General features: G+C 41.7%; 2 protein-coding genes across 6 annotated transcripts in view; one reads left to right on the top strand and one right to left on the bottom strand.

Annotated features, from left to right (window-relative positions):
- Nucleotides 1-12518, bottom strand: part of ARHGAP44 (Rho GTPase activating protein 44) — a 202981-nt gene that overhangs the window by 187914 nt on the left and 2549 nt on the right. The gene's annotated exons all lie outside the window — the stretch shown is intronic.
- Nucleotides 7285-7819, top strand: LOC107522321 (small ribosomal subunit protein eS21-like). The gene has a single exon (XM_060202464.1). It carries the CDS (start codon nucleotides 7285-7287, stop codon nucleotides 7495-7497), a length of 213 nt encoding a protein of 70 aa, XP_060058447.1. The 3' UTR covers nucleotides 7498-7819.

The raw sequence follows: 12518 nt of genomic DNA, 5'->3' as shown, positions 1-12518 counted from the left end.
CAGATGCATCCCTATGTTCATAGCTGCGTTATTCACAATACTCGAAGAGTGGATGCATCATAAATGGCCAGTGAGAGATGACTGGCTGAAGAAGTTATGGGATTTATATTCCATGGAATACTACTCTGCAATCAAAAATATGATTCTGTGTCCTTTGGGTCAAAATGAATGCGCTTAGAAAAATAAATAAAGAGATGAAAGAGAACTACCAGATAGTTTTGCTCATATGTGGAATCTACAGAATTGATACACATTGCACAAAACAAACAACAACAACTAAAACCAGACCCAAGCAAACTGTTTCTAAAACTTGTGAGAAATATGGAGATTATCTTTGGGAGGTGTACGTGCAGGGACATAGAACTTTGGTGGTAGGTGTGGTGTGGAACCACATATTGTAATTTTTCATTGGGGGGGGTTAAATGTTTATAGTAAATACAGTTATTGGTACATGTATAAAATTTCCCAGTTTTCTGAAAAACATTCTCACGCCCGGCATCTCTTCCACCATCATGCACCAGTCCTTAGAAACCCTCCTTCCACAGAGTTCTTTACTTTGGTGCAATACATCAAACCCCATCCAAGTTCTGCATTGTTTTTCTACTTTTTGTTCTCATTTCTCAACTTATATCCACGAATGAGACCATCCCATATTCATTCTCTTTCTGATTTATCTCACTTAACATGATTCCTTCAATGTTAATGATCCCTGCAATGATTCCATCCAATATGAGGTGAAGAAGGTGAATTCATTATTCTCAGTAGCTGAGTACTATTCCACTGTGTATATAGACCACACCCTTTTGCCAGTTGTGTATATATTGCCTGTTATAATAAAATTATAACCCCATTATATATAACATATATATATGACATATAGATGTCATGTTATATATAATGGGGTTATAATTTTCATGTTATATGTAATGGGGTTATAATTTTCATGTTATATGTAATGGGGTTATAATTTTCCACTGTGGTTTCTGTTTGTCCCTCCTCTGTAGTTTCTCTCCTACTGGCATGGAAATCCCACTTCCATTCAGATATGCCAAGATCTGAAGAGATTTCTTGAGGAGAGTCAGCCTAGGTGTTGCCTTCACACAGCCATCTTGATTCTGCCAACTATATGCACTGTCATCTTACAAGCTAGCAACCTGTTGTTAATCACAACTAAAACGTGGGAAAAATATGCAACACAATTTCTCCAACTGATTATCATATATTTTCATGAAAGGTACTGAAATATGGACACCTACATATCACTACAATATTTTAACAATGTTCTAGATAGTGAAATTACCTATGAAAATAAGGGAAACTAGTATATTCCAATCCAATTGGTTCAATTTTTTAACATACTTAAAAATAAGACAGTTCACTTAAAAATAAGACAGGATAACTGTTATTTATTTATATAAATTATTATCTCCATTGGATTGCAGAAATAAAGCATAAGAAAATATAACAAGATTTCAATCAGGACACAGTAGTTGATGATGATAAAGTTTCTAAAAAATATAATAAAAAAAAGTAAAAAGACAAACCCCACTTTATAAGACCATACACAGGTCTGATTAAACCTACTGTATAGTCAATATTGTGAAAGTGTTAATTTCTCCACTCTTAACATCCAGATTAAGACATACTGAGGAAAAATAAACAAATGAGCACAGCAAAGAAAATATAATCATCTCTCTTTCATAAGGGAACAATTTGTAGATTAGCTGTGGTTAAGGCAAGGTCCTTCAGAAAATAAGCTATTTAATTCTAATGGCCAAGCTAGGCAATTGTCCTCGATGAAGCTAGGAGGAGGGGCCCAGACAGACACCAGCGCTCTGCCTGTCCAAAGCATGAGACACACCAGTCCACTCCTGCTACCTCAGCCAGCTGAGCTCATCTCAAATTCTTGCCAGAAATGACAGGCCAAGAGAGCAAACAGGCAAACAGTAGCTTGTCAATACAGAGATATAAATTGCATGATGTGCGTTTGGAGCTAGCTTACTGGCAGAACGCGTACTTTGCACACATGAGGTGCAAGCCTCAGTAGATCAGTAAAAACAAGTAAGATAAGGGGCCAGGTGGTGCCGCAGACGATTAAGTGCACATAGTCCTAAGTACAAGGTCCCAAACTCAAGGAGCTGGGTTTGAACCCCTGGCTCCTCACCTGCAGCGGGGGATGCTTCACACACTGTGAGGCAGGTCTGCAGGTGTCTGTCTTTCTCTCTCCCTCACTACCTCCCCCTCCTCTCTCAATTTCTCTCTGTCCTATGTAATAAAATTGGGGGGGAGGCCACAAAGTGTAGTGGATTCATAGTGCCAGCACGGAGCCCCAGCAATAATTCCAGAGGCAATTAAGAAAAAAAAAAAAGGAGATGAAAGCAAATAGATCATCATGAAGGAATGATGGTCTGTCAGTCTCAACAGAAAAAGGAAATGCAGGGCCAGGTGGTGACATAATGGGTTGAGTACACATGCTACCATGCCCAAGGACCTGGGGTTTAAATCCCCAATCCCTACAGGGGGAAACTTCATGGGTAGTGAAGCAGTATCTCTCTTCCTCCTTCTCTGCTTTCCCCTTCCCTCTCCATTCCTCTGTCTCTACCTAATAGGTAAGTAAAACATTAAAAAGAAAAAAGGAATTTGTTGCATTATTCAATCTGGTAAAGATAACTTTTTTTTTTAACTACACAGAGATGCGGTTTATCAAGTAGGGCGCACAGTTTGCTGTGTGCACAGCTCAGAGGAGAGTCTCTCTACCACATGGTAGATGTTCTGGCAGAAGAGAGAGCTACACGGTAGCGTTTCTCCTTTCTCCATCTGAATCATATATCAGTGTGGCACTCCAATCAGATAAATTTAAAATTAATAAAATAAAGAAAACTATCCCATTTACAAAAAAAAAGAAAAATTTAATGTGACACACAACTCCTGTCACACACTAAAATGAATAACTCAGATAAAAAATATCTGATGGTAAAAAAAAAAAACAAATCATAAGGAGCAATGAAAAAGTGTGAAGTTTAAGTAATCTCAAATTGGGAAAGTGTTCCCAGACATTCAACTATAAACCATAGACCTTAACGTCACAGACATATTTGGAGATTCATCCCTGTGGGCAAGTGAAACTAAGACAAGATTAAATAAGTGGGATTACATTAAATTGAAATGTTTGGGCAAGGGTAGACAGCATACTGGTTCTTCTTCTTCTAGCATTTGCCCTTCTTCCATAGCCAGTCAACAGCGTCAGGTTGAGCCTGATGTCAAGTTTCGAGACCTCCTTTGAATCTGGAGAGGTGGCAGTCGTTGACTATGTGGGTCATAGTCTGTCTGGAGCCGCAGGGGCAGTTCGGGTCGTCTCTGGCTCCCCAGCGATGGAACATAGCGGCGCACCGGCCATGGCCTGTTTGATAGTGATTGAGGAGGGCCCAATCATAACGTGCTAGGTCAAAGCCGGGTTGACGCTCGCAGGGGTCTGTGATGAGGTGTTTGTTCTTTACCTCAGCTGACTGCCAACTCTGTTTCCAAGAGTCTGGAACAGAGAAGTTCAGTGTAGGTGTAGGGGACCAGATTGGGTGACGAGACGTCAAGCGTTGGACAGGGTGGGCGAAGATATCCGCGTAGATTGGCAGGTCCGGTCGAGCGTAGACGTGGGAAATGAACTTAGATGATGCCGCATCCCGACGAATATCTGGCGGGGCGATGTTGCTAAGAACTGGCAGCCATGGAACCGGGGTGGAACGGATGGTTCCAGAAATTATCCTCATGGAGGAATATAATTTGGAATCGACCCAGTGGACATGGGGGCTACGGAACCATCCTGGGGCACAGTATTCTGCAGTGGATACTGCAGCATACTGGCTATGCAAAGAGACTCTCATGTCTGAGCCTTTGAAGTCCCAGGTTCAATCCCCTGCACCACCATAAACTAGAGCTAAACAGTGCTGCTCAGGTGAATAAAATAATAATAACAATAATAAATAAAAAGGAGGGAGGGAAGGAGGGGAGGGAGGAAGGAAGGAAGAAAAGAAGAAAGGAAGGAAGAGTGGAAGAGAGAAAGGAACGCTTGTACACGTCTATAACAAGGTAAGTTGGCAACCCAGCAACTGAGAGAAAATACTCACAGATCAAATATCTATAAATTACTCATACAGGCCAACAATAAAAAATAGCCCAGGGAGTAGGGCGGTAGCGCATCAGGTTAAGCGCACATGGCACCAAGCCCAAGGACCAGAGTAAGGATTCCAGTTCCAGTCCCCGGCTCCCCACCTGCAGGGGAGTCCCTTCACAGGCGGTAAAGCAAGTCTGCAGGTGTCTTTCTTTCTTTCCCCTGTCTCCCCTCCTCTCTCTATTTCTCTCTGTCCTATCGAACGACAGCAACAACAACAACAATCATAATAATCACAACAATGATAAAACCACAAGGGCAACAAAAGGAGAAGAAATGGTCTCCAGGAGCAGTGGATTTGTGATGTAGGCACCGAGCACCGGCATTAACCCTGGAGGCAAAAAAAAAAAATAGCCCAATAAAAGTGTTGGGAAAATATCTGCATAGACTCTTTTCGAGAGAAGAGATACATACTATCCAATAATAAAGTGATAAAAATTTATATATGTTTCAAAGTAGCCAAAGTGTCACTAGGACTTGTCGGCAACTATGTCGTGGTTGTCATAGGACAGGGCAGGAAGAGCAGCACAGAACTTTGGTGGTGAATGCAGAGGGGAACAATTCCTCTGTGATCTTAAAATCTTGTAAACCATTATTAAACCACTAATGAAAATATTCAAAATAGGGGACCGGGCAGTCACGCAGCAGGTTAAGCGCACACGGCGCGAAGTTCAAGGACCTTCGTAAGGATCCAGGTTCCAGCCCCCAGCTCCCCACCTGCAGGGGGTTCATTTCACAAGTGGTGAAGCAGGTCTGCAGGTGTCTATCTTTCTCTCCTCTTCTCTGTCTTCCCCTCCTCTCTTGATTTCTCTTTTGTCCTATCCAGCAACAACAATAAGCAAAAATGATGATAAAAATGACAACAAGGGCAACAAAATGGGAAAAATGGCCTCCAGGAGCAGTGGATTCACAGAGCAGGCACCAAGCCCCAGCAATAACCCTAGAAGCAATAAATAAATACATAAATAAATACACAAATCAAAATAAATACAGGCCATAAATTGATAGTCAATGATTAATAACATATTATTATGCTGATGAAAAAATACTAGACTTCGATAGGAATAACAGTATAAGAGGCAAAACCTTTATGGAAAAATGTGTGTGTGGCATATTACAAAGCATATACATGTTCAAGATATTAAAATTACCTTAACAACCAAAAAGAGATGGCCAAACACACATTATCAAGTGTGAAGAGCAGGGTTCAAGCCTCTAGTCCCCTGCAGGGAATAGCTCCATCAGCAGTGGAATAGTGTTGTCAGTGGCTCCCTTTCCTTTCTGTATCTCTTTCTCATTTTCTTTCTCTATCTTTCTCTGCCTCTTTCCCTCTATCAAGAAAGAAAGGAAGAGAGAAAGAAAAAAAAAAAAAAAAGGAACAGTGGAATGGTGCAGGCACCAATCTTTAGAAACAACTGTGGTTGGGGAAAAAAAAATAAAAGGAATCAAGAAGACATTTATGAAGATGACCTTAGAAAAATGCAACAAAGAAAGATAGAAGCCACTAAGCAAAGGCAACAAATAGTCAATAAACTTAAAAAAAAAAAAAAAAAAAGTTCAACATAACTAGAAAGTTAAAAAGAAAAGGGAGATTTTTATTTTCATTCTTACAATGAAGGAAGCTTTTATATTAACTGTGGATGTGTTTGGGGTAGGGAACTGACAATATACAGAAAATGAAAATGTAACTTCATATGTGCTTATTTATACAGTATATACTCACATAGTTTTAAAAATTAATAAATCAGCAAGAGGGGCTGGGTAGTGCCAGACTTGGTTAAACTCACGTATCATCATTTGCAAGGACCCAAGTTTGAGCCCCTGCTCCCCACCTGCAGGGAGAACACTTCATGAGCAGTGAAGCAGGTCTGCAGATGTCTCTCTCTCTCTCTCCATATATATATACCTCCCCTCTCAATTTCTCTCTGTCCTGTTAAATAAAAGTAGAAAGAGAAAAAAAAGGGAGGGGTGGCCGCCAGGAGCAGTGGATTCATAGTGCAGGCACTGAGCCCCAGTGATAACCCTGGAGGCAAAAATAAAAATTTAAAAATCCCTTTTCAAAGAACACATCTCTTTAAAAACAGAAAACTGTGGTCTCCACATAAGGAGATAATATATGATTTTTTTTTCCTTTCACAGCCATCCATAAGTTTCTAACTTCTCTATCATAAAGATAACTGGCAGAACCAAAATGAAAGCTAGAAAAAAAAAAGTAAATTGAATTCTGTGGGAAAGTAAACATTTATCCCTAAAATAAACTCTAAAGTTGGAAAATGAAAGCAAAAAACATCTGCTTCCTGGACAGAGAGAAGAATTTGAAATCGCTTGACAGCCATGCATTCCCCAAAGGCACTGACTGAGCTTCTAAGTGCCAACTTACTCAGATGTCCTGTACCCAAAAAGAGACCCCCAGCTCTTCCTCTTTTTCTGAACCCTTCTTTCTGGCCCACACCTAATGGAAAGCTTAAACACTATATTATTATTCACAGTGACTGATTATCAAACTACCTGTTGAAATGTCCTTTTATGCCTACTAGTCCCTGCTGAAAATGAACAGCTATACATTCAAATACTGTCCTACTCTCATGATTACTGATTTACTTACTCCAGAGTAGCAAAAAAGAGGCCTTTAACAGCCATTATTTTAGAAAAAATAATAATAAAGATACCTTTTTGTTAACGTCTCCTTTTTTAAATAAATAAAATTTTTTTAATTAAAAAAAAAAGAAACCTAACGAAATTGATCAGTTTCCTCGGTGGATATAAAATGGGATGGGAAGTCATTTGTTGCTATTTAAGAAAATGTTTCCTTCACAAGGACTTGCAGTAGGTCCAGAGTAATAGAATTCTGCAGGACAGAGAACATCCCAGCCGAAGGCTGAAACCTGGCAGATCAGTACAGTCAGGAGCTTCAAAGACAAAAGCAAAGATTATTTTCCAAATTTGCTAGCCCATTCATCAGCTGGTGAGCATGTTCTGTTATCTCGAGTGAACATATATTTATAGCACAGCAGGTGTCAAGACATGGGCTTCCGCAGCACTAATGGAAAAAAGAGAAGAACCCTTCTGGGACATAAGAAATGTACTCAGTGTGTTTTTTTCTACATTAGTGCTCCACCATGCAGAATGATGCAGGTGGACCTTGGACCGTGTACGTTCCGCGGATGTGCTCTGGCAGCAATCGCATCATCGGTGCCAAGGACCACGCGTCCATCCAGATGAACGTGGCTGAGGTCGACAAGATAACCGGCAGGTTCAATGGCCAGTATACAACCTACGAGATCTGCGGGCCCATCCGCAGGATGGGTGAGTCGCAGGAATCCATTCTATGACTGGCCGAGGTGGATGGTATCGTCTCAAAGAATTTCTGACTCCGGGGGGAAATCACGATGTGGAGTTTTTGTATTAAATAAACAGTGAAAGCACCCCCCCAAAAAAAAAAGAAAAGAAAAGAAATGTACTCAGTGCTCCTTGGAGGACAGGCATGGGTCTGTCTGCCCTGCTGGGAAGAAGATATGGCAGGACCTGAGTTGATCTGAGAGGTCCAAATCACAGTCAGGGAACTAGTAGGTGAGAATAAAGCAACCACTGGATTAATTTGGAATTGGTTCTGGTTTTCCATACTGTTCTGCTGAATATATAAATCCCACCACTGAAGCATGGGAGTCTTACTAGCAGGAGGTCTGATGCACAGGGCTTTGTCTCAGAGAAATCTTCAAGATGAAAAAATAAAAACCACCTCACTGTGTTGGTACTATGTGTAAGCCTGATAGAGCTTAGGGAGAACCACCCCCGTCCTTGGATGGAGGTCTGAGAAGATAACCTCTTGGTAAGTCTCTCTCAACCAAGATGAGCATAAGGGGGGAAACTCAGACTTGGTTCTTTCCTTCTTGACTCTCAGGCCCACAGAAACCCCAGTACTTCCCTCCATTAACTGCAGGCCACATGGCCGCAGATTCACTTATTCAAAGTCTCCTTCTGATCACAGAAGAACACACCTTATCACACACTCCATCACACACCTCAGACCCCAGACAAGAGAAATTCCAAACTATATGGCCTTTTGATATCCATCTTCTCTCTGTCTCACCCTACAGGTTTAACCCCTATGCTTCTCTCAAATACCTTTGGATAATTAAGTTGCTTGTGTCATGGAGAATAACTGTCTTGTATCTCATCAATTCCTGTCATACCAGCCCCCTACCTTAGGGGCATGCCGACCAATAAGAAACCTGTAATTTCTGACATATTTCAGTAATATTCCCTTCGTTTGTTTTTCTATTTAACTCATGTCCACCTTGCTAATAAACGAGTTCTGAGTTCTGAACATGTGAAGAGCTCCCTGGTGTCTTTTACTTCTGTCGTGAGCGAGAAAAAAACAGTCCGTTACCTTTCCCCTGGAGGCCACCCCAAACCAGAGAGAGAGACCCCGAAATCACTGTTCTTTTTAATATATTTTTTATTTATTCCCTTTTGTTGCCCTTGTCGTTTTATTGTTGTAGTTATTACTGTTGTTGTTATTACAACATTGTTGTAGTTATTACTGTTGTTGTTATTGTCATCATTGCTGGATAGGACAGAAAGAAATGGAGAGAGGAGGGGAAGACAGAGAGGGGGAGATAAAGATAGACACCTGCAGACCTGCTTCACCGTCTGTGAAGCGACCCCCCTGCAGGTTGGGAAGCCGGGGGCTCAAACCGGGATCCTTACGCCGGTCCTTGCACTTTGCGCCACGTGCGCTTAACCCGCTGCACTACTGCCTGACTCCCAGACCTCACTGGTTTTGACAGCTTTGGCCTGAGCAAAAAATAAAATGCCTGCAGCTCTAGTTCTCCAGAAGGCTGCATCCTCAGCATCTAAGAACCACCGGCTGCTGCAGTTGCATTCTGAGGACCGCAGAGCAGCACTGATGCTCAGCCAAGCTGTGTACCAGACACAAAACCAGAAGTGGTGCCTGAGCAGATGTCTGGAAACAGTTATGCAGACAAAACTTCCCCCTCCACTGCAAAGCCCAAAGCCTCTGAAACCAAACCATCCAATCCAACCTAGCCAGCCTTAAGTACTATCCATCCACTCCTGTCTTCCACAATGTTATATAGAGTTCATTGTCTACTCTCAAGACTCACCTTTTTTGGGGGGAGGGGGAACAATGGAATCAGTTTCTTTTATTTTTTAATTATATTTATTTATTGGCTAGAGATGGTCAGAAATCAAGAGGGAAGGGGATGACAGAGGGAGAGAGAGAGAGAGAAAGAGAGAGAGACCTGCAACATTGCTTCATCACTCACAAAGCCATTCGACTGAGGTGGGGACCTGGGGCTCGAACCTGGGTCCCTGTGCATTGTAGCATGTGTGTTTAACCAGAGTCACTCACTCTTTTTATGATCTTTTTAACATCAGCAGCTCACTGAGATGAAAGCTACTGTGGTCTCCATCATACAGGCAGAGAGAGAAGAGTATCTTTCCCATCAAGTCAAGGTGCCAGTTTCCACTTCCAATTTGCTCTTTTTCTAAGAAGGACTCTAAAATGTCAGCCCAGGGCTTTCTTCTACTCAACACAAGCCAACTGCCACTTCCAAGAAAAATGTTCTTTGCCTGTCAGCAAACACAGACTCCCTTTCAAGTAGAAAGGTGGTGATGAAGGAAGACACAAACCAAATCCTCCCTGAAATCTTACTCTGGCCTACCATGTGTCTGGCCTGAGTGAAATAACTAAAAGACAGACATGCTCTGTTGTGATCTCACTCACCACGGATACATCGTGAAACAAATGGATGAGCTAAATAAAACAGAAACAAACTTTTTCAGCAAGTGAGTAGAAAGACTTAAAGAAGACACCTCAAAGTACCTGATGAAGGAGGTGGGAGGGGGCATGCACCTGGTTGAGTGCAAGGACTCGAGTCCAAGTCTCCAGTCCCCACTTGCAGGGTGAAAGCTTGACAAGTGGTAAAGCAGTGTTGCTGGTGTCTCTCTCCCTCTCTGTCACCCCTTTCCCTCTTGATTTCTGGCTGTCTCTATCCAGTAAATAAATAAAACAAAAATTTTTAAATATACACACACACACACACACACGTGTGTGTGTGTGTACCTAATCAAACATTTACTACTTAGGCTTAGACATCCCTCCCCTACCCCCTTACTTCACTTCCCTCAATCACATTAAATCTAACCTTGTCACATAAAGTAAGGACTACAAAAGCTGGATAAGGGCTCACTTTAATGATGGTATGTTTGGTCACCACCAGGCCATGCCATTACCTGAGGGTTCTTGTCAGGGAATCCTTGGAATCCTACATAGATATGATGGGACCTCTAATAGATCCCTCTATCATCAATTCCATAAAGAACATTATCATAAGACCTCTTATGGGCCTCCCCAGGACCTGGCTCTCACTGTAGAGCAGCAATGAACTGGGCCACTCTCTGAAGGGAGGCTGGGTCATTCTACTCTACTACTTGAGGAAGACAGGTCCTGAAATGAGTGTAGCCTAGATGTTCCCAGCAGTGACCATGGACTGCGAGCACAGACTGACAGGTACTCAGTGGTCACATAGGCTCCTTTGATAAATATAAATAGATACAGGTCCTAGGTCAGATTGATGGTGTTTATAGTGAGTGCTTTTTCTATACTTTCCTCCTATTTAGGAGCTACTCTCTGTCCTACTCCAGCTTTCTAGTCCTATCCTATTCTCAACTCTGACACCATCTTCTCAAATAATACTTTTAGTCCACCTGCATGTTAGCTATTAGGCTCAGGCAAAAAGTACTAAAGCCATAGGCCCCTTGGAACATAGACTTCCTAGCATCTTTCCACAAGAAGACCCCTAATTTCATAAGCTCTATTCCTATTTTGGGGCTCCTGTTTATTAAACAATCTGCTTTACATCTTACTGCCCCTCAGCCACCAAGTTGATGCCAACCTGACTTCCTTAGGCAGGTGACCTCACCAATATGCCTTGGAATCTCACCTCTCCAGAGCCCTATCCCACTAGGAAAAGACAGAAACAGGCTGGGGATAAAGATCAACTTGCCAACACTCATGTCCAGTGGAAAAGCAATTACAGAAGCCAGACCTTCCACCTTCTGCTCCCCATAAAGAATTTTGGTCTATATTCCCAGAGGGACAAAGAGTAGAGAAGCTTCCAATAGAGATGGGACCCAGAATTCTAGTGGAGAAAGAATTTTGATCTATACTCCCAGAGGGACAAAGAATAGGGAAGCTTCCAATAGAGGAGATAGGACCCAGAATTCTAGTGGAGGGAACTGTGTGGGATTATACCCCTGTTATCTTAATATCTTGTTAATCATTATTAAATAACTAATAAAAAAATTAAAAAAAAAACTTTTAGGCTGTAATACCATACTAGAGGATACCAAAGGGGAGAAGGCAGGGGTACAAGTTAATAGGACAAAAAAAAAAGGCCAATTACCTGGTGGAAGATAGAACTGAGCTTTGGATATGAATTTAATATAATACAGACACTTATAATGATGCATACTTGAAACGTATACATGGCTTCACTGCAATGTGACTTCAATCATTTTTAAATAGCCAAGAAAAAAAAAAGACCTTGTTTTATTCATCCAAAGTCCAGAAGTGTAGCTGTGTCTCACTCTTCTGAACACTATTTCCATCACAGAATGAAAGAGGCAGTGTCTGGAGCATCTCTCATTCTGGAATTACTTTGTGTGGGTCTTCTATCTGTAATATATGGATCCCCCTCCCCATATCTGGTTGACAAAGAATTTCAGGGTACCTATTATATATATATATATGGTACCAAGGCAGTACTCCTGCCCATAAGGAGCTTAAAATCTAATGGGAAAGATGAATGAAAACAAAAACAAAAGCACACACACAAAAAAAAACAAGACAACACAATATAATCATAATCTGCATTTGAATGCAGATTCCAAGAGAATAGGATTCTGTTTACTTTGAATCAGATATATTCTGAATCAGAAAGGTACCTTGCACACAGCAGCATCCAGTCAACAGTTACTAAATGACTGAGTGCACGTGTGCTCAAGACACCACAAAGCACCTGATCAAGGAGCTGGGAGGGGGCATGCACCTGGTTGGGCGCACATGTTGCAATGCGCAAGGACCCAAGTCCAAGTCTCCAGTCCCCACTTGCAGGGGGAAAACTTGACAAGTGGTGAAGCAGTGTCACTGGTGTCTCTCTCCCTCTCTATCACCCCCTTCCCTCTTGGGGAACCACTTATTAAAAGAAAATGCAATTTCCTTTCTCCTTTTGCTATTCCTTGCAAGAATGAGTGTGAAAAATAAGGTTTTATGGGGGTCAAGTGATGGCAGACCCAGTAAAGTGCATACAGTACTAAGCACAAGGTC

Source organism: Erinaceus europaeus, chromosome 12 (genome assembly GCF_950295315.1).
Source record: "Erinaceus europaeus chromosome 12, mEriEur2.1, whole genome shotgun sequence".
In the NCBI taxonomy this organism is placed as follows: domain Eukaryota; kingdom Metazoa; phylum Chordata; class Mammalia; order Eulipotyphla; family Erinaceidae; genus Erinaceus; species Erinaceus europaeus.
The sequence above is the reverse complement of the archived record's forward strand: the minus strand, read 5'-3'. Positions and strand labels throughout refer to the sequence as shown.

Bases quoted from the DNA above. Each gene is read 5' to 3' on its own strand.
- LOC107522321 (XM_060202464.1), top strand. From the start codon at position 7,285: ATGCAGAATGATGCAGGTGGACCTTGGACCGTGTACGTTCCGCGGATG.